The sequence below is a fragment of the Gambusia affinis genome, linkage group LG01 (assembly GCF_019740435.1).
Source record: "Gambusia affinis linkage group LG01, SWU_Gaff_1.0, whole genome shotgun sequence".
NCBI lineage: Eukaryota > Metazoa > Chordata > Actinopteri > Cyprinodontiformes > Poeciliidae > Gambusia > Gambusia affinis.
The window spans coordinates 30378665-30402667 of NC_057868.1; the positions used below are offsets into that span (position 1 = coordinate 30378665).

Below are 24003 nucleotides of genomic sequence, written 5' to 3' on the forward strand. Positions count from 1 at the left end.
CATGCTGCTCCTCTTCCAGACGACCAGAAAGGTGATGGTCATACCTAGATCAGTGGAAACATAGCTCACATTTCCCTGACCAGATTCTATAAGTCAAATAGGAATTATGCATGTTGGAGTGAAATCAGTCAGCAGCTCTTAACATTTACTTGCATGGGATGCCGACTGTTGCCAGAGCAGGATAAAAGAGCTCTTGTAGTGGCACCATCCAAAGGTTGTTTGAGTTCATATCTTCTCACCCCACAGAAGCTGCAGCATGTGGAAGCTGGAGGATCAGTATTCATTTATGCCTCAGGCAGCCGACAGCCACTTCCACCTCACCCCATTATAAAAATCAGTCTGTACTTTTGTGAGGCTCTGAGGGCCAAACTGTCCTTCTGCAACAGCAATAAAGAAATCCTCAAGACATTTATTTAAAGAAGTAAGTGACAAAGTTTTGCAACACAAATTATTGTTCACCAAATATTGTGTGGCTACATAATGCAAAACTGCTTTAGACATAAAAGTTTACTATTCACCCAAATAGATTTGAGAAGATGCTAATTTTAAACAATTGCTGGATTATTAAACTCTTTACCTGACAGTTCCTTATAGATATATTTATAAACCATGAACATTTTAACATATCATGCTAGTTCAGTGACTGTGCCCATTCATCAACAACATAGACTTCATTTCATCAATGGTCCAGCTCATTGAGTTTGCACCACTAGAAAGGCTCCAGAAGACGGAGGTACCTCGATTGGATTAGCCCGCATTTTCTCCAAACCTTAATCCCATAAAAACTCTCTGGGATCAGCTGAGTCGCCAAGCAGTGCCTCGTAACTCTCTACCCCACAACCTCAATGACCTGAAGGCAGCTCTTCTGGGGGAGTGGGATGCAAAGCCTCAGCAGACAATCAGTCTTCTTGTGAACAGCAGGAGACGTCAATCTGTAATTGATGCTCAAAGCAACAAGACACGTTATTGAGACGCTGACATTTTTAGTCACGGCCTATCCTCCACTGTTGTTGGCTTTTGTTTCAGTACAGTGTTTCAGCTGAGGAAATCATTGTGTGAGTGTAAAAGAGTTCACAGTATTACACAGAACAATCTTTCTTCAAATACTTACATTTCTCCTCATGGACGTTGCATGGTCAGTTCTTTTCATTCAGTGATCAGACTCTATTAAAATGCTAAATCATTCATATCAGAAAGTCAGATTAGTGAAATTAATACAATTTTATTGTAATTCCCTTTTCATATATTAAGATATAGCTTTGGTACTTAGAGAATAAATATTTTGAGACCAAATGTATGAGCTCTTATTGTTGGAGGTTATTTTTGACCATGTTGTTTTTCTGCGTTTTCTGTTGTTTACTGATTATTTTATATATGTATAAACTGTGCATTGCATTTCAGTTGTAAAATCATAGTAAATTTCTAGCTGGGAAAGCAACACTTGTACAAAGCCCTACATTGGAAAATGTAGGGCTTTGTACAGGTGTTGTTTATATGCATGGTGATCATCTCCAAAGTTATTTTAGGGGGTTTGTACAAAATGTTATTATAGGGAGAGAACAAGGGAGAGAACAGTCTGTGAAACCTTTCAGTACTGTCATAGATCACGTCCATCTATTAACAAGAAAGTCTAAGAACATTTTCTGCCAAACGTCTCAAATAACAAACCATATTATGTTCATCCATCAGTTGGTTTCAAACATCATAAGAATATAATTTAATCTACATTTAAAGCAATACTCGCCAAAGAGCCCTCCAAAATAAATTGAAAATAAATTGAATGAGCACTACCCATGTCCAATAATCAATAATCAGAAGATGCCTACTTATCTGTCTAAGTTGGTAACACAGAAAAATGGTGGAATGTAAGGAGTGGGAAAACCTCTTCACACGCGGCAACCTTCATGTCCGAGAAGGTGTTTTGCTGCTGTCAATACTTGACTAAATGATCTACCCTCTGCTAAAGAGAGAAGACTCATCTGGAAGAGATTTCCTGTCTGGCTGGATCATCATGGTCATCTAATAATTCACGCCCTGTTTCATCTTCCACGGCTGCTCACAGCAGTCTGGTTCAACTTAGTACAGGGAGAGTTCCTTCTCTCTGTAGCAGCCCACGAGAGAGACATCCCAGTTTACTGATGCTTTGCCAACAGCATCATGCACAAAAAACTATTGGTGGTCCAAATATTGCATAGGCTATCAGGAGAAAGAGGATGATTATTTTTATTAAGGTGCACTGAGCTCTGGATGACCCTATGTTTAATGTCAGAGTGTATGGTGCAACCTTGTGGTAGCTTGTATCTTCTCATCAGTCTTACCTCAAACACACCACCAGTCTTTCTTCAACGTTTTAGATTAAGATTTACAAAGACTTTAATTTCTCTAAGTTATCTTGTATATTTACAATGAAATATGTATAAAATATATAATAAATGTAGTGTCTAGTCACATTAAAATCACAAACCAATGTCTTAATTTTATATGACAGACACAAAGAAGCACCTAATTGTACAGCAAAGTTCTTTCAAAATTTCTACAGGTCAACATAGGAAAAGTGTGCCAAGTATTTCTATTCATCCTCCCCTTAAATAGTACTTTGTATAATCACCTTTATCTGTAGGACCACAAGTATTTAGCTGTTCTTATCCAAATTTAAAATAAACTGAAGATTAAATAAAAAAGATCCTCAGAGTCCTTTCATAGAGTCCTCCCTTAAGAACGATTCAGCCAGCTGCTAAGAATTACCCTGAGCATGACAGAAATTTCTTTCTGGAAACTGTGATTGGTTGATACACAAAACAAAAATAACATACAAACAAAACCAAAAAAAAACACATAGAAATTTTATAATGTAGACTGGATTAAGAAAAGTGTCATGATGGTGAAACATTGCAAAATCAGGTCAATTGGCACTGTTGAGAATAAATAATTCTGTGTTTTCCTTCTATCTCTGTTAGCTAGTTGCTAAGTTTAACCTAAAGGAAATTACATGTTAGAAAATGCAAATAAGAGCTAGGGGTAAGGGATGACACACTAGGGAACTTAGATGGAGATCATAAACCCATCTGGGGTGCCATTTTGTCTGTTAGCTCTTAAAGGTAGCAGGTCATAATGGAGCAGCTGTATTTTGGTATTAATAAATGGAATTCATGAATTCAACTCATTGACTCTTCTTTAACCTCATACGTCAAGAACTCAGCATGCAGAACAGATGATTCTCAGCTAAGTTACATCTTTGTCTGTCTTTCTTTTCTTTTTCTTACATATTCATTGTTATTATGATTTCTCATGGCTTCTTGCCAAATTTAATCCCGTTACATTTTGTGTTTCCAGAGAAGCAAAATGTGAAGAAATTCTAGGCATGTGAATTCTTTTGTAAGGCAATGTAACTGCATGTATAGTGCTTTCTTTTAACATAATACAATACTGTTTTATCTCCATCATGATCAAAATAAGTACAGAAGATGTATACGCTGGTCATATTCCCAACCAAAGAATTGGGGCAAAATAGGCATGAAGAACAGCAAGAAGGCATTATCCCTCCATTGTACATAGTAACATCTTTATCTGTGAGTATTTATTTTTCCCACAATGTAATAAAATGGTTTCCTGCTGGCACACAGAAAGCATCTTTGAGATTTGTCATAACACAGCGGGACACAGAGATGAGAAGGTTTCTTGCCTGGTTTCTCACAGTTTCGGTGGTAACTCATATTACAACTGCAGCCACGCCAGCCCCATTACCACCACGTCCCCCCGGATGAATGTTCAAATTTATATTCCAGCAGGCTGTCTTCATTACGAACCCGTGAAAATCTCAAAACAGAAACTGCAGGGAGCAAGATTTTTAAAGAATTCAGAAAAATAAAATAATACTTTGTAATACAAAATAACAATGGAGTTATGGGATGTTATATACCACTGCAACACTTTAGACTAAACCTCATAGAGTCGTATTACTAATCACTGAAAAGAAATGGCTCAAATAAAAATAAACATATTATTATAAGCGCTGTAAGTATAACCAGACCAGTCTGTGTCGCCATCTGTTGGCTATTAGATAAATCAGCAGGGATGTTTCACTGCGTAACTGAATCCCAGCCAGCAGGTTTGCAGTGAAAATGCTTATGCAAATCATAAAGGCCTGGGTGCATGTCAGAGGAATTACTCTAGCTTTTAAAACCATTGATTTTTAGGCAGGGGAAAGCATACTCAATCCAGTTTAGAGATGTAACTTTTGGTAAGATCCATTTGTTGATGCAATGGACACATTTGCTTTATTACTTGAATAGACAGCAGCCAGGTAGGGGCAGGGCTACTCTTAGTCCTCTGCCGGGGATGGGTTGTACAGGGGCCCACAATTCATTCCCAGTGAAGCGCCCTCTGCTTGTGTTTTTGACAGGTGGTGGTAGCAGTGTTCTGGTGGGGTTGTGTCCCTTGGCTTTGTGGTGATTGTGGGGTGATGGTCATTGGCTGGAACTGGGATCTTCTTTTGGTTGTGGTGAAGGGGTCAGTGAGGTGTGACTCATGATTGTGACCACTGAACTTGTGCAATCATTTGTCACCTTGACAAATTGACAGGCAGGCAATAAGGCCCATTACATTGTTTGCCTTTACTGTCAAGACTGGACATGTCAAAAAAGAGAGCGAGACTGAGGTCATGTGACACAAAAGATGGAATTTATTTCTATTTTCTGTTAAGATCTACAAACTTATTTCTGTGTGTTAAGTCCAAGAACAATGAGAGGCGTCATTTTTGGGGGAGACATATCTCTTGGTTTATCACTTTCTTGAAAGTTAGAAGTTTACATTTTTCCATGTAAAATGTAACCTTTAGGATAAATCTGGAAAGGGTTTGTAAACATCTGGTAATTCATAACATTTTAGTTAAATGTAGGATGTGTTTTAAGGCTACATTTATGAAATTTTTTTTTGGCATCCCCAGAAGATTTTTGAAAAGCCCAGGGCAGTAGAAATTTTAGTGTAGCAACTTGAATCTCATGGGAAATCTAAAGATTATGGTGATGGCATTTGGAACTCATCTCCCAAAAGTCCATGTCAAAATACCAAAGATCTGACCAGCAATTAGCTATAATATTAATAAAGAATTATTATTATTATTATTATTATTATTATTATTATTATTATTATTATTATTATTATTATTATTATTATTATTATTATTATTATTATTATTATTACTGAGAAGGGGATAAATAATTTCCAACATACCGACATATAGTAAAATATAACCAACGCAGATTTTTCCCAAAAACTGATTCTTGTCACATTTCCTACATGCAAAGTTCTTTGTTCTGTGGTTTAAAATTTGCCTGAAAACCACTTTCTTAAACCAAGAGGAATAAATTCATTGACAAACAAGGTTGACTTAATTTCATTCTTTTCATTAAAAACCTTCAACTTGTTGAGCGTCTTCATATTCTCTTATCCTTCGGAGCCGGCAGTGTTTTCAGCTCCAGCCAGTCACTGATCCCTCAGACAAGCTACAACATGTCATCATTCTGAGAGGATTTCACTGCTAAAAGGGATTACACCATTTGACTTTTTTCCCTGCTAAACTGCTTAGCCAATTTGATTGGGAAAAAAAACAAAAACTTAATGACGAAACCAAATCAATCTGTAATATTTTTGGAGGAGCTGACATTGGTTTGATGATGTTCATTTGAGGACAGAGACATAAGTGATTAACAATGTACCACTGAGACTATTACTATCACAGTATTAGCAACTCAAATGGCATGGTGCCTGTCATTCATTCAGCTGCTGGTTCGGATCTTGATGGTCGAGCTTAGATGCTCTCTTCCTGTCTTCTGTCTGTTTGAACAAGTGATGCCTCCAACAGTATGACTACTAAGACAGAGTAGTCATACTGAATTTCCACAAATTTGGCATCTTTTAATTTTCTATAACTCTATCCCGTAGAAGAAATCTTATCCATCCTCATGTTGTAATAGTCTTCAGTCAGAGGTTTCTTCAGATTTGTCTCAAGACTGACTGCTATCAGAGATCCTTCCTGCCCACAGCAGCACCATATACAACTCTTTGAAAATACTTGTTCAATGTGAACTTTGTGTTTTGAATGGAATCTGTTTTTAGAATTTTCCTTGGTCTAAGTATTTTTTTGGATAGTTTTGATTCATTTCACCCAACAATTCTCAGCCAACAGATCTCCTTAGTTGCTTATAGATTCTTCCTACCTACTTCAAGTTTTTAATATCCTGATATCACTATTATGCACCCTCATAATCTCCAGATCTTTGTGTTATTTCCTGCTTAATTATTATTGGTCCATGTCTCAATATCAGTTTTTGTTTTGTTTTGGGGTTTTTTGCTTTATTTTAAATGTACTAATCTTCCTCCTGGTGTTTCTGTTGCATGTTTTTTTATTCAATCCTCAAACCACTTTGCTTATGACAATTATTATCAGGATCCTTAATTATTTGGTGAGACAATAGGTATTATTTTTTTATGCGTAGCAGCCACAAAAGTTCACTGAAAGCACTGAGAATTGAGCACAATCAGGAAAAGGAAGACAGGGATTTTATCCCAGCACTCCATGGCCTTAATCTGTGGGATTAGGCAACCAGGAAGTTCACTCCAGGGTGTCTGTAGGTGTGCTCATGCACATGCCGGTGTATGCTTTTTTCCCCCTTTTTCACTACCTCCAAAAGAAAAATATGAAAAGAAGCTTGCACTTGCATGCTTTTGTAAAACCGGCAACCAGGACGATTGAGTTTGGGAGCTGTGGTAGTCAGAGCCACATGTGTAGCAGCAGCAGCAGGCGAGGAGGGAGGAGCCTGCGGGTTAAGACCTAAAGCCGCTTGGCCCAGATGAAGATGGCTCTCAGGCTTTCTGCCAATCATAGTGCAGCCAGCAACCCACTCTCACTGACAGGGGAGAAGAACAGTGAGTTAGATTAACATGAATGTTTGATGTTTGTATTTCTCACAGCGCCACATGCTCAGTTCAGCGTTCAACTCACAGCTGAGTTTAAAAAGAAGATTCAGTCCTCTGTACCTTGGTACAGTAGCAACAATCCCTAATGAGCATAAACAAGTAAACAGGGAAATCATTTAGAAAAAAAAAATGCTGTCAGGTTTTCAAACTAAAGTTGATTTAGACTAAAAGTCTCGGTTTTTACTACTGATTGACCTGCAGGAAGTGATTCTGTTGGTTTTTCACAGTAAAGCCCTCAATTTTTTAAAAGTAAAAGTGGTGTTTTACATGGTTTAGAGTTAAGATGAAAAATTAATTGTACCTCTGTGGAGGGAGATAAAAATGAGGGTGATGGTAAGTAGCTCTCCCAACCTCAAATACTTTAAGTTCATTACCAAAGACAAATCATTCAAATACCAGAGAAAACAGACTAAAATATGGTCAGTATAATAGTCAGGTTTTGACTGCATGTTTGCTGTGTGGTTTTAGGCAGGAGCTTGTTTTACTTATTTTGTTGCTTTTTTGTTTTGCTTTTTTTTTAATGGCAAGAAAAAGGCCAGAAGTTTGGAGCTTATGACTAATAGTTCATGAGAAAAGAAAAGATTCTCTCACCTGAGCTGTAGATATCTGCAGCTCCTCCAAAGTTGTCCCCCCTTGTCTATTTTGTTCCTTGATCTCAATGGTGCTTTTTTTTCAGTAATGATCTCAAACAAACTTCTCATCCCTTTGCAGAAAAACTGTATTTCTTGGATTAACTTATTCATAGGTGAACTGTTTTCCAAAGAGGAAACCTCAGAAGGAAGGGTGCCAAATAAAAAGACACCTTTTTAGATCTGGTCAGGAGGAAATTTAGAAAAGCATTTATTCTTTTCCATTGTGTAGGTTATTTTGTTTTTAATTAATACACAAAAACTAAATTGAAATTTGAGTTCTTTATTCTAAGTTATTTTAACTATTTTTGCTCAACCATCTACCTGCTTTTATAAACCATCAAACATGACAGAAAAATCCCCCCAGAGTCCTGAAAAAATAAAAATAAAATAAAAAATAAATGTGGTTGTAACAAAAAATGTGATAAAGTAAAAATATATTTGCAAGACTTTGTTTCTCATATTGAGAAATCCCAGTCATGCCAATCAGGCGTCTACTCCAAGTTTAATTCAGGGAAAAGTTACATGCAGTAGATCCCAACAGGGGATGAATGTAGCTGATTTTTGTTTGTTAAATAAGCATCTGCCAAACTGAGATCATCAGACTAGAGATGCATGCAGTTAATGGTGATGTAACATCAAGCAAACAAATAATCAGATTATAAAAAAAAAAAAAAAAAAAAACACATTTTCCCTCATTTCATCCATGAAATACCAGTAGTGTTTCAGTCATTTTATCCTTATTGTGAAGCAGGTGGTGTGGATCAGTTGTGCTCAGTAAACATAGGTCAGTGAGATAAATGAGACTGGATAAATCGCATAGACTTATTCATTAATTCTGCTAGGCAATGTAATATTGCATTTATCTAATACTGCATTGTCACTGGATAAAATGAAGTCCTCAAGTAAAAAGTGAATAAAAATAATCCCTATAAATCAAATAAATCAAGTTTAGTTTGTTCAGTTTCCCGGTACTGCACTCTAAATGTACTTGTAATGCCATAAAGCATTGTTAAATATTAAATAAATAAGAAACTTTGGGGAAGTGGCTCCCACGCACTCCAGGAGTCAGATTGTACTCCCAGACAATTCAGCCAGTGCAGGGGGTATCAGTGAGAGCTAAGTTCACTGAGTTATAAAGTGTAGCCTCCAGGTAGTTCACAGATAATGGGCCAAGACCACAAAGATGAGTATAATAGAGAAACGTTGCAATACAGAAAAAGAGAGAGGGATGAACACACAGTGACAAAATGCAATACGGTCTTCTGTCTGAAAAGCACATCAAAAGAGATGCTTAATCTGAGGAGGCAGCGCTCTGAGATCTGACGCGTACCCTCTCTGTCTCTCAATCCCTCTCTGTCTATCTCTCATGACGAGATGATTGTGACGGGGAAAAAGAGATGAGGGCGGGTGGGTTAAAAACCTCCAGAATACACGATGAATGTAGACACCAGGCTTAAGCTGACTGGGAGGTGAGTAGCGCGCAGAGGCTAAGAGCGTGCATGTGAGTGGCATCGTGCACCAGCATCCACTCTCCCCTGCAGCGGCTCTCAGTCTCTCTGGACTCCTCTTGAGAGACAGAGAAAATCAGGCACGTTAAAAAATAAATAAGCACACACACACACGCGCGAAGGTATATCTTTAAAATTTGCACAGATTTCAATAAAAAGAAGCAAATCTGTAAAGTAAGGAAAAAAATACGTGGAGGGACGCAGAAGTCTCATCTTTGGTACCATCCTGCTGAGAGTTTTTTTCCCACCTGCTGAGGAGAGGAGATGGAGAACAACATGACTGACTGTGAAGAGGGAGAAGGGGGACCCACCAGCCAGGGTGAGTGACGAAACCGGTTATGGACTGATGTAAGACGAACATGTGTCAGTGAGTCGTGTTGTGGGAGAATCAGTTTGAGCTTAAAGAGTTGCTTCTGTGTATCAGTTGTGGATTATTTGGACAAGATTCAGATGTAGGACACGCAGGCAAGAGTTGGGCTTTTCTACTTCCTTAAGGTGTGTAAAACAATAATAAAAAAAGAGCATCAAACATTTTTTTGGATAAATTTTAGATCAGTGGAGACAAACACTGATTTAAATGTCACTTCAATGAAGACTAAATCCACATTACAGCACATATATGCAGCTTTAAAGGCACCAGTCCTTTTCCTGCTGCAAACATATCATTCGTACTTTTTGTGACACATAATAGTCAGATATGACCAACTGTGAATGTTTAAATAGCTATAGAAAAAGATTTAAAGCATATCAAAGGAAGCCAGTGTTGGATGAAATTAGCCTTTTAATCTCTGGTTTAAGGTCTAAACAGAATAGAGAAATGTTTTTATTTTGTTCTTGTAGCCTTGGTTTAGGAGTTTGTGTGTCTTGCTCCCCTTTTTACATGTGGTGTTTTGTCAACCATTATATAGCCTATTTGACTTCTCAAGACTTTTGTACTTAACTTATGAAGCTCTAGGCCAGAAACAACTTTGTTAAGCCATCTTGTGTAAAATGAAATAAAAATTCAGCCATTTACAAATATAAGCCTTTAATCGTCATCCATAGTTTTTGGAAATGTGGTATAATAGAGTGATAAAAAAAATGCAGCTATCAACACAAATAGATCTCACAAAGTACTTTTCCAAATACTGTTTGGTGCAAAAGCCTTTAGCCAACTCACTATTTCTTTCAATTGGATTTATGCAGTGGGTTGATGTTCCAAGGAATCACAATATATTGTGATTTTATTAAAGTGATCTCAAGAAAAAGCCTCTTTAGTCTCTCTTTAGGTTTGTAATACACTGTGGTTGAGCTGGTGAACCCAAAGGAACACAGAACACCAGAGTACTGTCAGTACTGAGGAGATGTCGATAAGTGCACTGAAGGGACTTGCAGAAATGGCATATAAAACCAGTGTGAGCATATTGAAAGAATTCAGCAGTGGATAATGAAAATCAGAGAGTTCAAATACTATGGTGGTGTGATTAGTAATCTTTAGACAAGGGGAGACGAATCAGAGAAATGCAGGACATCTGGGGAAGAAGCTAAGCAGGGACACTTTATGAAGGGGAAAGGAAACAGAAATGGCAGACAGGAAACTAAACATGATTCAAAAATGAGATCGAAATCCAGCTTCTTCCTGTCTCATGACAATGTGCTCCTGGGCACTTAGCCCCAAGTTCCCCGACTGTCATATCCATGTATAAATGTGTTTGCCTGTGCAAATGGGTGAATATTTTCTAGTGTAAAGTTTTTTGAGTGGTCAGTATGACTAGAAATGTGCAATAATAATATAGTCCATTGACTTTTTTGCTGAAACTTCATTTAATGTTTCATATCAGTGCTACAGAGTAAGTTATTGAACTCAGTTTAAGTCACAGTGATGCAGCTGTTTCTACTTTGTCTAACACTGAAGTATTGTAAATATTTTTTTTACTGCAGAAAACATAATTTTTCTATTTTTTTTTTCTATCTCTCTTTATGGATCTTTGGACATATTTTATTTTTTAAATAAAACTCTATATTTTCCACTCTCTCTTAAAGCTGCAGGAACTTTACCGTCATTCTCCCAAGCCAACAAATTAACATTTAAACCCAGCTTCACTTCAAGTTATGACAGGTGTCACAGTATTGTGTAAATACTGGATGAAACCAAACCAGTGATGAGGTGACACTCTGATGATTCACCCTTGTTTGCCCACTACAGGCAACCAATAGAGGGTAAACAGTGTAATCTTCTCTCACTGTTAGACTTAAAATCAAAATAAGGTGGTGATTGTAAGTAAAATTTGGTGGAAAGATGATCCTTAACTCTATGGGGAAGCTTCTTTTTTTTTACTGGGGAATTAAAGAATTAAAGGAAGTGTTAGAAATTAAATTAAACAGTAGTCATCTTAGTTCATATTTCCATAACAGTGGCTATTACTCCTTACTTGATGCAGCAGGAGACACAGCTGAAGATTACGGGATTATAAAATACTAGACATTATTAATTAAAGTCAATTTTAGTAAACAAAATAAGCTATCTAATTTTTGTTTGTAAATAAATAAATCAGCTAAATATAAATATTTTTTAAATCAAATGACAATGAAATAAATGTGATTAAATCAAATCAGTAAATATAACTAAATAAAAAACTACAAGAAACTTAACACTATAAATAAGGAATGAATTGAAAACGAAATTTTAAGTCAAAAAAAGAAAATGAAAAGTAATTAAATTGATTTAGAAAACAAAACAAATAGCTAAAATTAAATTCAAATACATTACATTTAAATACATAAAAATGATCAAATCTAATCAATTAAACTAAACAAATTTGTTGAAAAAGAAATAAATGCAGGGTATGTCACAGGTCAACTTCACAGGAAAATACGGAGACATACAAAAAATAAAAGTCCTAATACTTAAAACTAGGGCACTTTTTCAAATTTCGAAGGCATAATGTATACAATATAAATCATAAAAAGTCTTTTGAACCTAATGCTTCTATAGTAAATATAGGTTATGGATGAATTTTGCTTCATACAAAAAAGAATATACAAACAAAAAAAATCTATCACAGATTAATAAATGAATAAATAAATCTCATGTCCAGTTTTATCCATTAAACATGCAACATCTCATCTGTTTAATCCACATTAAACGTCAAAGTTAAACTTCAATGGAATTTATGAGCAGGATTAAACTTCAGTTTCTATACAGTGAGAAATAATCTGTTAATTGGGTAGCTTTAACGACACTGTTGGCCATATTTTTGTTAAATGTGTCAGGGCGAAGAAGTAAATGTTGGCCTGTTCTGCTGAACTTAGTCTGAAACATCTGCCCTCACTGAGATGGATTTAATCGGCTTGCCAGATGTTGTCAGATCATCCACTGGTGTTTGAATCTGAATCAATCTGTCTGATTGCCCATACATTAATGGAGTTTGTCCACCTGACACGTTTGCACAGCCTGAGCATCATTCTTTGTTTCTGGGTTACAGTCAGGAACCAGTGTGTTTTGTCTGTGTCGCTGTACTGAGTGCAAAACTTCATTCAGCCTGAACTCAACTATCACTTTAACATTCATTTGATGCTGTCTATTAAAAATATGTTTTAGTCAGACTCAATATTTGATCATATTTTTTTTTTTTAAATAACTGTTTTCACACTGGGTCAAAGTTTTAAGCGAAGGGCCAAACATTTAAAATTGATATGCCGAGAACAGAGGTCAAATATCAATTATCATAGATGCTTTCTTATGAAAACACAAACATGTGGTCGAAGTGCAACTTGCAAAGAAACAAATTTTTGTGGGGATGTGTGGATATATTTGAGCCTTTGTGTTAAAGAAACACGATTAAAATTTTTAACTCACACACTCAGGTCTTATGTTTTAAAAATTATTAAAATTTTCTGCTGTATCATCATCTGATCCTTGAAAAAGACTAGTGCGGTTGTATAATTTAAAGCTAAAATTACCTTGTCTGTCCACAGGTCAGTATTCACACATTTACCTGTTTGCATATTTTCTTTTTGTTAAGCATATCTAAAATATTCAAAGAAAATGCAGCTTAAAAAAGCTACTTGACACACTAATGGCTGTTTGCAAATGAACCAATCCAGGATCATCATTATTTTCCTTTGCTCTGATTGGCTGTAGCACTAAGAGCAGCGATAGAAAAGACTGTGAATGTTAGCTTGGCATAGTGAGGTACATTTGGTGTTTGAAACAATAAAATAAACAGTTTTAAGCATTGTCTTATAGTAGATAATAACAGATAATAATATGTGTGTAAACAAAAAATATATAACTGGAGCAGAAAACGATTTGTTCACTAAAAGTTTACAAACAAATGGTAGCATTGTCAAAATCATATAAAATATCTAAAACCAATTTTTAATACAATAATTTCTCTATCCTAAAAGACTCCACATATGCACCTTGATTCAAGCATCAGTCTAGAAACATCAAATCTTTGTTGATTGTCAGTTCCAGTCAGTTGGAAGTGTATTCCACTAATTTAGAGCCTTAAAAGTAGACAATGATTTCCCAAATGATGTTTTATGTCATGGGACACAGAATTCTTTCTAAAGCCGATTTAGTGACTACACTATAAATAAATTTACTCTTAAAAATCATTCATAGGTTAAAAGTTTACAAATTAGCATCATATTTGCTATAAATATGAGATTAATTGTGTCCCTAAACGGCAGGATGAGATTAAGTTCAGACTGAATTGAAATTTGACAATTCAAATTTGAAATTTGGACATTTCGGTTTTTATGTGCAATTCTTAAAAATGCTGTCATTGCGCCCTCTCAACAGATTTGGTGATTTAATATGTTAGCAATTAGATTAATGATCCTGGTTCTAAAATTATTTAAATCTTACCTACAAAATGGTGGTATTATTTCTTTTAAGTGTGGCTAAAATGTTACAATTTTGTACTATAAATTTAAAAATGTGAAATATATTTATTTCTGCTTCAGTTGGAGCTAGAAAAATCACTTTGAATTTAACACACCAAAAAATAGTTTATGTACAGCATAACTCCAAAATCACACCTTCTTCATTTATGTTTTGTTGCTGAAATGTTTTTGTTAGATTTTCTGAACTTTTTTGTAAAATCAAAGTTTTTCTTTCACGTTTTAACTGATTTGCAAAAGTCAAAAGTCATCCAGTGAAGTCTGTAAATTTCTTTCAGCAGCTACTTTAATTCTTCTTGATGGTTTTTTTGAAGATTCAGAAGATAGTAGCATGCTTTTATGGAGGCAGCCTTTAATTGAAACAAGTCCAGTATTGTGTTTTCATTGATGAGCATCTATCAGCAGCTGTGATGAGTCATTTTATTGCAGTCTTTGTGAAGGCTATGATTTGTGTCTTGGTTTGACCTGTTTTTGTTCTGTAGATCACTTTAGTTAAACAAATTGTTTTTAAAATGTGCTTTATAAAAATAAAATGGATTTGCTGAAAATCTTATTTCTCACTTGGGAGTTCAGTCAGCTGGATCCTTTGTTTCACCAGTGAGGTTTGTGTGTAAGGGTGTAGACACAATTAAACCAAATATTATTCATACCCTGGGCAGAATTCCGGTTCAAAGTTATGTTTTAATTTTAACACCAACTTTCTCCTAACTGGAACCAATAATAACCTTTTGGAAGAATCGAACCAGAGCCCTGAGTTATAGTTGATTTTAGGGAAATGAGAAAGAGAGCTTCCAACGTCAAACATTTGGAACTAAGCACATAAGAGAAAATGTCAACATACCAGTGGAAACATACTGGTCAGCAATCATAGCAATATTTTTACTCCTGTATTGTGATCAAAGATTTTTCCATTGTTTATGGGTATAAATCATTTTAAACAAGCATTTAAAAAAAAAAATGTCATTAGAAAGAAGAAAGTTATTGTTTCCTTTTTTAGTGTTGTTTGAGAGATCCCAGTTAATTTCAGTACAGAAACAAACTACTTTAAGATTATAATTTTAATCTAAATTTGCCAGCCGTTTGGATAATTGTGGGCTCAATGTCAGAATGTGCAAACAAAGACTCTTTTATTTATGAGACTTGCCTAATTGTGAAGCTAAAAGAGTGATACAACGTTTAATTTGTTTTAGAACAACATCTGAATAGTGTGTTTTTTATTCACATTCGTCAGAACCACCTTTCATTCCAATTAGTCTTTTGGTATTTGTCTCACCCAGCTCGTCATGGAAAATCATGTTCCGGTGGATCTGCTGTTGTCGTATCTTCTTTCTGTTTTTTATGATGACTTTAAATATCTCTGTGACTTTTTTCTGACCTGCTTGATCTGTCCCTTGGTCATTATGATGTTATTTGTTCACAAATGTTCACAAATCTAACAAAGCCCTGAGGCCCTCAGATGTTTTTTTAATACGATGGATTCATGCTGAAATTACACTACTCACAAGTGGACTCGACTTACTAAATTCATGACTTCTGAGACAGATGGGTTGCACTTGGTTTTATTTAGGAATATCAAAGTTTGAAAACCATGTATTCTGAGTGCCACTTAATATTTATTCACTATTTGATGTTGTTCTATCACAATACATACCAACAAAAATAAGATTGCATGTTTTTCTGTGGTCAAGAAAAATGCTCTTTTTTATGTCTACATTCTACAATACAAGTGAATTTAACAGTACATTTATACAAACAGTTAACTCTCAGTGATGAGACATAAAACTCCACTATTTCATTGTTGACCAAAGCTGTGTGATGGATTCCTAAAATCATAATTCAAAACTTCATTTGTGGAAGTTGTAATTTTTCTGATACTTTCTTTGGATTTTCTGTTCTTGGTTCTGTTTTTCTGAAATCTATCAAACAGCTTTGTGCCTGTTTTGCTCCCGAGAGGCTGACAAGCACAAACAGGCAGCAGAAGAGTGAGTGAGACGATGAAATTAAATTAAATTAATCACTTTATGGAATTAGCCTTAATTCCTAGTTACAGCGGGCGAGGTGAAAATGAATGTTGGTGTCGCTTTCTCGAAGCTGATTGGTGCTCTTCTCTCACGTGAAGAAGTTCATTTCAGCGTTCCTCTACGGACTCCAGCAGCTGCTGGATAATCCCGCTGAGCCTGTGTCCTATTAAGCTTTAAAAAGCTGGTATGAACTGTCCATTTTTTAATAACCATGTCACATCAAGGGTACAAATCTCCACCCTGGACTGCCTTTCATCTGCATGATCCGGCCGAACAGCAGCCATGGCATCAGTACAAACATTTCATCTTCTGCAGCAAAATCCTCTTTATCAACTGATCTCTTCTTACCATTTTCATACATGAACAGCATACCTAAAGAAAGTACTAGACAGAGTTAGTGGTGGCGGGGTTTTAGAATGCAAAATTATAAAATTGATGAATTATACTATAAACACTCAAGATTGTGTTATGATATGTATCGCAGATGGGGCTTTTTTTTCATTCAGTTCAATATGGGACTGCTTAATACCAAAAACAGTACTTTTTCTGTCACTGGGAAAAGTATGAGCTGTTTGTCAATAAAAAAAAAATAGCCACCTATTTTCTGCACAATTGAGCAATCATATGATGCTCAAACTGCATATTAACTTTCAATTTGGATATTAAAACATCTTTTGATTGAGATACAAAAAGTTATTTTCCAAGTTTTTTCTTTTTTTTTTTGGTGGGGGCTGGGGGGGGGGGTTAATCTTGAAACATATTTTATTGGTTTATTTAGCCTCTATTACAAGTTAACTATCCAAGAGGTCAAGAAAAGTTGTGCTTGTACCTGTTTGTTTTTGTGGGAAAAAATACAGCTTTGATTTCATCAGACTCTAACACATTGGGAGGTTTTAGCCAGGCTTGCATGTTTCATGAGAAAAAAAAGGTTTCTGTCTTCATCCTTCACATAAAGAGATTTTTAATGGCAGATGTAGGTTGAGAATGTCCTGTTGAGGCAGTTGAAAGTTTCAGAATTCTAACAGATGACCAGGTGTTGAGTTTTGGGTGACTCGAACCTGAAGCAGTGGTCACAGTGACTGGTCTGTGGTGTCTCAGCTTGATCAGGGCACAATACTTCTGGCTTGAGTCTCTATGTTCGCTGTTGATCTTTAGCACATTTTTGGCATCCTGGGAGGGATTTGTGAAGATTTCCTCCACTTATACTCCATGACACACAAGAGATTGTTGCAGAACACAACCAGAACCTTTTGGAAGCTCTGTAGATGCTGAGTAGCCTTGCTCACATGTTTTTGTCTGGTCTTTTTATCATTTTTGGAGAAATTTGTGTTTTTTTTCTCCACATATTTCTCCATATCTTAATGATTGATACTTTTGTACATAGAATAGAATAGAATAGAATAGAATAGAATAGAATAGAATAGAAGTACTTTATTCATCACAGCAGGGAAATTACTTCGCAGTTGCAGCATAAAGACAAGACACAGTAACAACTAGTTGTAGATAAAATAAAATATAAAATATAAAATGCTATAAATTGTAAAATTATAAAGTGCTGTAAAACATAAAATATTCTATTCTATTCTATCCTATTCTATTCTATTCTATTAAAACCTTTGTTATTCAAGGATGTTTGACATTTGACAAAAAAGTGATTGCACTTTTTAAAAGTGTTGCATTTTCACATTAACCGAACTACTTGTTTAATTCAGCTGATTTCCACTGGATGAACACTACTTTAAATATGAAAAGGCTTGGAACTTTTTCGCCCTCTTTCAACATTCCCATATTAACTTACAAGACTGTATTCACCTCCACCTCACATCATCTCTGAGCAGCTTGCCTGTTCCTGCTTTAGAAACGATTCCAACAGGGCGTGCTGTGGTGACATAGGGGATAGCGCAACCCACATTTGGAGGCCTTGAGTCCTCGATGCAGCCATCACAGGTTTGATTCCCGGACCTGACTGACATTTGCCGCATGTCTTCCCCCTTTCCTGTCAGCCTACTGTCATATAAGGGACACTAGAGCCCAGAAAAAAAGACCCCTTAACAGGGGGTGGGGGGAGAAACAAATCCAACACCCTGATGCTGCCATCACCATGTTTAACTGTTGGGATTGTTTGTTCAGAGTTTTCAGTCACACAGTGTTCGGCCTATAGGCTAGGGACGTTTTTGGGAGTTTTGTCTGACCAGAATATCTTTTTCCATCTGTTTGCTGTGTAAGAGAAATCTTCTACATAATGGAAGCTTATGTTTGTCATACCCGACATCTTGGCTGCTGTGCAGCTGCTTTCAATCTAGCTTTGGCAGAATGTCACCAGCTGCTTTTGAGAGATGAAGCTTCTTTTTTCACTATTATGAAGAGTCAAAATATGTTTCTGCTGGGCCTTTTTTTTTAAATCAACTCTGCAGAGTTGTTGCTGCAGTTCAAAACACTCCCAATATTGAGACTGCAGTGGGGTGTCGTTGAAAGACATTATGACGGTGTTGCAGGACTGAATGGGAGACATGGGGGACTGAACACACAGCATAGGGGAGACCAGTGTGTCAAGATGTGGGCCCCCCTCTAAGGAGATCAGACAACCAGATCCCAATACCGCATTGAAGGTCATGGACCCAGAATGGGTAAAATGCTATTCTCCTTATTGTCTTTTATTTAATCCTGTTTTACTTGGATGTTGTGAAATTCATCTTTCTTTCCATATTTGATCATATTTGAAATACTTGTTTTGAATTTGCTTTACAAGTTATTCTTTAACACCTTTGTTGATTTTTTTTCTGTTGTTTAATTAAAGGTAAGGATATTCCTTTTTTATTTTATTACGTGATATTTTGAATGTGGAGATTTCTGTGTTTCTCCAGCATGCAACCGCTGAAAGAAAAAAAAAAACTTCCACGAGTGCTCAGGAAGCTTTAGGTTATTTTATGAGTCAGTTATGAAAGCAAGCTAAAATCCTAGGACAGATGGAGTTGATTTTGTATGTCCTCAGGTGATAGACTGACTGACTTCCTTTTAAAGCAAGGATAGACTTTTGCAGGGAGTCAAGTCTTTCAAGCAATTCAGGGAAAAAGTGAGCGATAAACAAGACTACAGATCAGGTCTAAAGCTACATTTAATGCAAAAAAACAAAACATTTCACTGTAATTTTAATTTATTGGAGTTTATTTATGTCAGCTTAGGTGCTTCAATATTGGTTAATTTCTTATTCCTATATTTTGTTCTTTGTGTGTTGGAATTTAGTTTCCCTGGAGTCTATTCTCTTTGGGTTTATTATTTATGAACATCCTCTGCAGCTTCCCTCATGTTTATTAGGTTCCCTTCCTCAGCCTGTTTTGTCTTCCCACACAAGTGCAGACCTGTTTCCAATCAGCCACCTGTGTCTTGTCAGGGCTGGCTTCACAGTTCCCTTCGTGTCACTTTGTAAGTTTCATGTTTTAGTTGTAAAAGGACTTTCATTTCGCATTCTACCTCAGATTCTGTCTGCTATTGGGTCCAACTTAATACCAAACCATGACATTCTTTGCTTTTTGCCTTTATTTTAATTTGCCATTATTGTAAAATAATGTATTGTAAGTTTGGCTCCTCAGAGATGTGTAGCTGGAGTTTTTTGCCATGATGTAAAATGCAATACAAAACTAACTTTTGTAATAGCGTCAAAATATTTGCTGTCATTTTAAAACTGTTTTACTCTCTGGACAAAACCCCTTGCATGTGAGAGGGTGTTTAAAAAGCAGACATGTTTGTCTGGAACAAAGCAAAGGTTTGCTGAAAATCTCCATGTATTTTTGAAAAGGTCCATGTGTTTTTGCTTTAATAAAATGCATGTAAGCGCGCTTCACAGAGGGATTCTGAGCTGTATTTCATATTATTGGGGTTCTTCATGGGTCGCTAAAGGGAAAGCTGGTACTTTCTGCATTAGAGGATTTGTAAAGGTTGTGGCTTTCAGACAAACAACAAATGCTACTGATCCTTCATCCAAATATGAAGTCTGGGTATATTTTAGAAATATCCTGTTTTTAAGAAAGTTTTGTCCTCAGGAGGACACACAGCATCCAGAGGTATTATACAGTTTTCCATTCAAAGAGCACAAATACACTCATGAGGTTTGATGGAGGAGGATGTAAGGAGTCGCTTTCCTCTCAAATAAGAGGTAATCTCAAAAATCGAGGAATCCCAGTTCAGTGGAGTTTTTCCATGAATCTATACACAAAAGCCTCTACTAAAGCAGCAATGGACATAGTCAATCATATAAAAATAAATAAAAAGTTCCATATTTTCTTAAACTATTAGTGATTGCCTTCACTTTGCCATGATGATTTTGCTGTGCTTCTCTTCTGAATGATACCTTTGTTCAGTGGTCATGTGTAGTGGTCTGTAATTGGAAGCATTTGCATTGTCAGAAAAATACAATGATAAAGATAATATAATGCAGGGAGTAGCAAAAGCTTTCACTTTATAAATATAAACGTTTTGAGTAATGCATGACAAATAAATGTCTTTCATCCAAAATTAGTCACTCGTCATTTCATGACAATTAAATGAGACAGAAGAGCTAGATCTTGCTTTATGCTTGATTTTCATTCAGTTCCTAAAACAGAAACCTTCTTCTCACTTCCTGACATACAGAAAACAAGACATACGGTGATGAGATCAGAGATTGGACGTTTTATGGGAAAACTAGAAAACTCCACAAATAGAAATCAAATCACACAAGCTCATTGTTGTTTCGGCTCAAACAGGCACGCAGGCATTTAATAAAGCATTGTTGAGTTGCATTCTTTTGAAAGCAGATTTCATTCAAAGCTAAGAGCAGGAGAGAGGTTAAAATGCAGATTTAGAAAGCAGAGCAGAGTTCTGTGGGATTACAGCACACTTGCTCAAAATAAAACCCATTATGGATCTCGTTATAAAAGGAAAAGCATCTATCGTCATATTTTTTTTCTCTCACTTTTGAGAATTGTTCTTTTGCCGATCAAAATGCCAGAATTGCTACTAAAGTTAAAAATGTTTTCCAAAATAAAAATTAAATAAATAATAATAAAAAAAAAAAACGTTTGATGGGCTATGTGTGTTTTATAGAACCATTTGTGGTTCACAGGATTACCAGCTGCGTCAGTGCAGTTTGGCTGGCATTTGTCTTTCCCCTTTACTTTAGAGATTAGCGTGTAATACTGCTACAGCTCTGGGAATTCAAGAGGTGAATTGGCTATGCTGCTGTGAGCAGCCAGATGTTATTCAACAACAAAATGTCAAATGGCTTTTATGAATAAAATACCATTGCACTGAATAATGTGGAATGTCTTATTTGTGGGTTGTTTTTATTTTTGGCAGGGGTATCACTGGCCATTTTATTAGGTGGTCTTTGCTTGTCTCCCTCTTTTGCCTTTTGAACAGTATTCTCTATGATATCGATTCTGGCTGCCATAGAGGCAAAAACTCAGGTTTGGGAGCAGTTCAGTGAGGTCATGAAGATTTACTTCTGTATGGTTTTGAGGAGATTCTGCTCAAACACCTGCCATCTCAGTAGGGGAAAGCAGTGCATCACCAACACTGTCTATAGTGGGGATGGAGTGCTGCTGACCTCGACTTCGGATGGTGGGCAGTTCACTTCAAAGACCTTCACAAATGAGCAAAAAATAGGGCGAGAGGTCAGTTGCATTGACTCACCTGTAATTAGCTCTTCTGTTTCCTTTTGTTGGTTCTACTTGTCCTACAGCATTCAAGCTCTTCTCTCTTCTTCTTCCCTTGCTGGATCCTTCCATTTGCTCCACCGTTCCTGGCTCCATTATTCTGCTGCTCTTGTTTAACCTTCAGTTCTGTTACTCTCAAGCCCTCGCTCCTGGTGTGTTTCACCCTCATTATTAGTTTTCACTTCCATCATTAAATTTCTTTCACTATGATCCTCTTGAATTCTTGTCTGCATTTTGGCTCCACCTCATGAGGTAACCTGAAAGTGAACAGCCTATATTCAAACAATTTGCTACTAGAGGTGATATTTTTAAATTTAAGAATTTAAAGATTTCTATTTCTGGAAATGTAGTTTCCCCAAATTTACTTTCTTCGAATAGTCAGAGTTTTCCCACAGTGAATCATCTTCACCAGCAGATTGATAATCTGTAGTAGTTCATAGGAAATCCTCAGTGGAGGAAAAACGTCTGAAAACCATAATCAGGTTGTATTGCTTTGGGAAGAAGCAGGTAACAGCAGGATCAGGCTGGAGCAACTGAAATGAAGGAGTTGCTCCAGCCTGAAACTGGGGAGAGTGATTACAGGATGGAAAGTGGATGCACTGACAGCAGATGGCCAACAGCTGTGAGGGTATCTGAGAGAAACTGATGGAAGAGAATGAGGACAGAACTGAGGAATACCAAAGAGCCAAAGTCACACGCATGAACTCACGCATATACACACAAAGAGCAGAATCTTCACATTTTGTTAGTTTTGTAAATTTGAGTGTAGAGTTATGTAATGGTAAAACCTGGTAAAACTCAGAATATGTATTTGTGTTAAAACCTTAGAACTGAAACAGGGTGTATTTTGATATTCCAGTGAAGTAATAGTATTATTAGCTTGTCCATTGCCTTCCTGTGCAAATTATGATCTCTCTTCACAGCTCAGTCTGGGCTTTCTTTCATTGTCTTGGATTTCTCAGATAGACTTCTTTCCAGGTCAGTCAGTCCCAGAAAGAGAAGTTGGGAACATTGATTTTCTGCACTGTTATAGAAGTGTAGTATCTGTAGTTTTAGCAGTGGCCGTGAAGGAAGTGAACAAAGTGGTTCAGTCCAGTTAGCATTAAATGAATCTGAACAGCCATGATTTTTGGACTCTGCACTTCTCTGTTCGCAGTGGAGGATGGTTGTTTACAATGCAGGCAATTTCCAGTAACCTTCATAACATCAAATTGGCGCATTTCATAAGTCAAAGGCGAGTGTTGGTGATTGGGTAAAATTTTAAATGTGATTAGAGTCCACACCTACAGGAAGCTATCATTTCTCAACGCGAAGCGAAACATACAGCAAGGAGCTGGTTTCACTAACTATTCTACTACTTGTGCTAAAATCCCTTCTGCTCTTAAATGAACCTGAAATAGCAAGTTGATGCAAATTCTGTGCATGTTTATCAACTCAATGAGCTTACCAGAGGGGTCGTGTTTCATTGGCTTATGTTACGCTACACAGTCTAACGCTAGCTAAACAGATCAATATGCAATGTGTACTGTATCTGACATACACTAAAATTTTATTTTAGCAGAAAAGGCTTTGGACTAAACTGTTACTGGTGTTAGCCACTCTAGCACCAAGTACAGTGTATCAGGCCTAGGCACACTCAAACATTTGCCAACAAACCACAGGAATCACCCACTGATTTCAAAAGTAGCCTACAAAACGATGAATGCCCGACTTACCCAGCCTTGCAAGAACAATAGGCACCAGTGATCTTGTCCACAGCTATATTGATGTAGAGGGTGTGTGGATTTGCCGTTTTCCTCATCAAGCGAAAGCATTTTGCTGTGACGTGCACAATGTTGGAGGCATCGTGTGGTTCAAACACTTTGATCTCATTCAAAAAAGATGACATGAACTTGTTAGTAGCTGATATATTGTGAAAATCCGGTAGAATTTATGCACTAATCGAGTCATAAATACACTGCAGGGAATCAATCAACGTGGAAGACGCCATGTTTAGAAACAACACCCATGAGGCTTTGTTTGTGATACTTGCGGCCACCTGGGATTTTCTAGGTCGGTTGTGGGCGGAGCCTCGCAGGGTCCATTGATTTACTTTTGGAGAGTCACAAGTATTTTTCATTAAGTCAATTTTAACTTGACTTAACAATGTGTTAGGTCAAAGCTTTCTCAAAGCATTATGTTATATGTTATCCCATCGTTTAATCTTTGGAAGGGACAACTAACTATAGTGCCACTTTCTAAAACATAAACAGCATTTCTTGTCTCATCAAAAATGATCAAC

General features: G+C 36.5%; 1 protein-coding gene across 1 annotated transcript in view; it reads left to right on the plus strand.

The window, feature by feature from the left end:
- The first annotated feature begins 9318 nt into the window (after nt 1-9318).
- The window catches only part of slc12a5b (solute carrier family 12 member 5b), a 29744-nt gene continuing 15059 nt past the window's right edge, over nt 9319-24003 (plus strand). Inside the window, exon 1 of the mRNA XM_044112822.1 lies at nt 9319-9437. Within this exon, the coding sequence (XP_043968757.1) occupies nt 9383-9437 (55 nt within the window). The 5' untranslated portion in view covers nt 9319-9382. The remainder of the gene's footprint in view (nt 9438-24003) is intronic.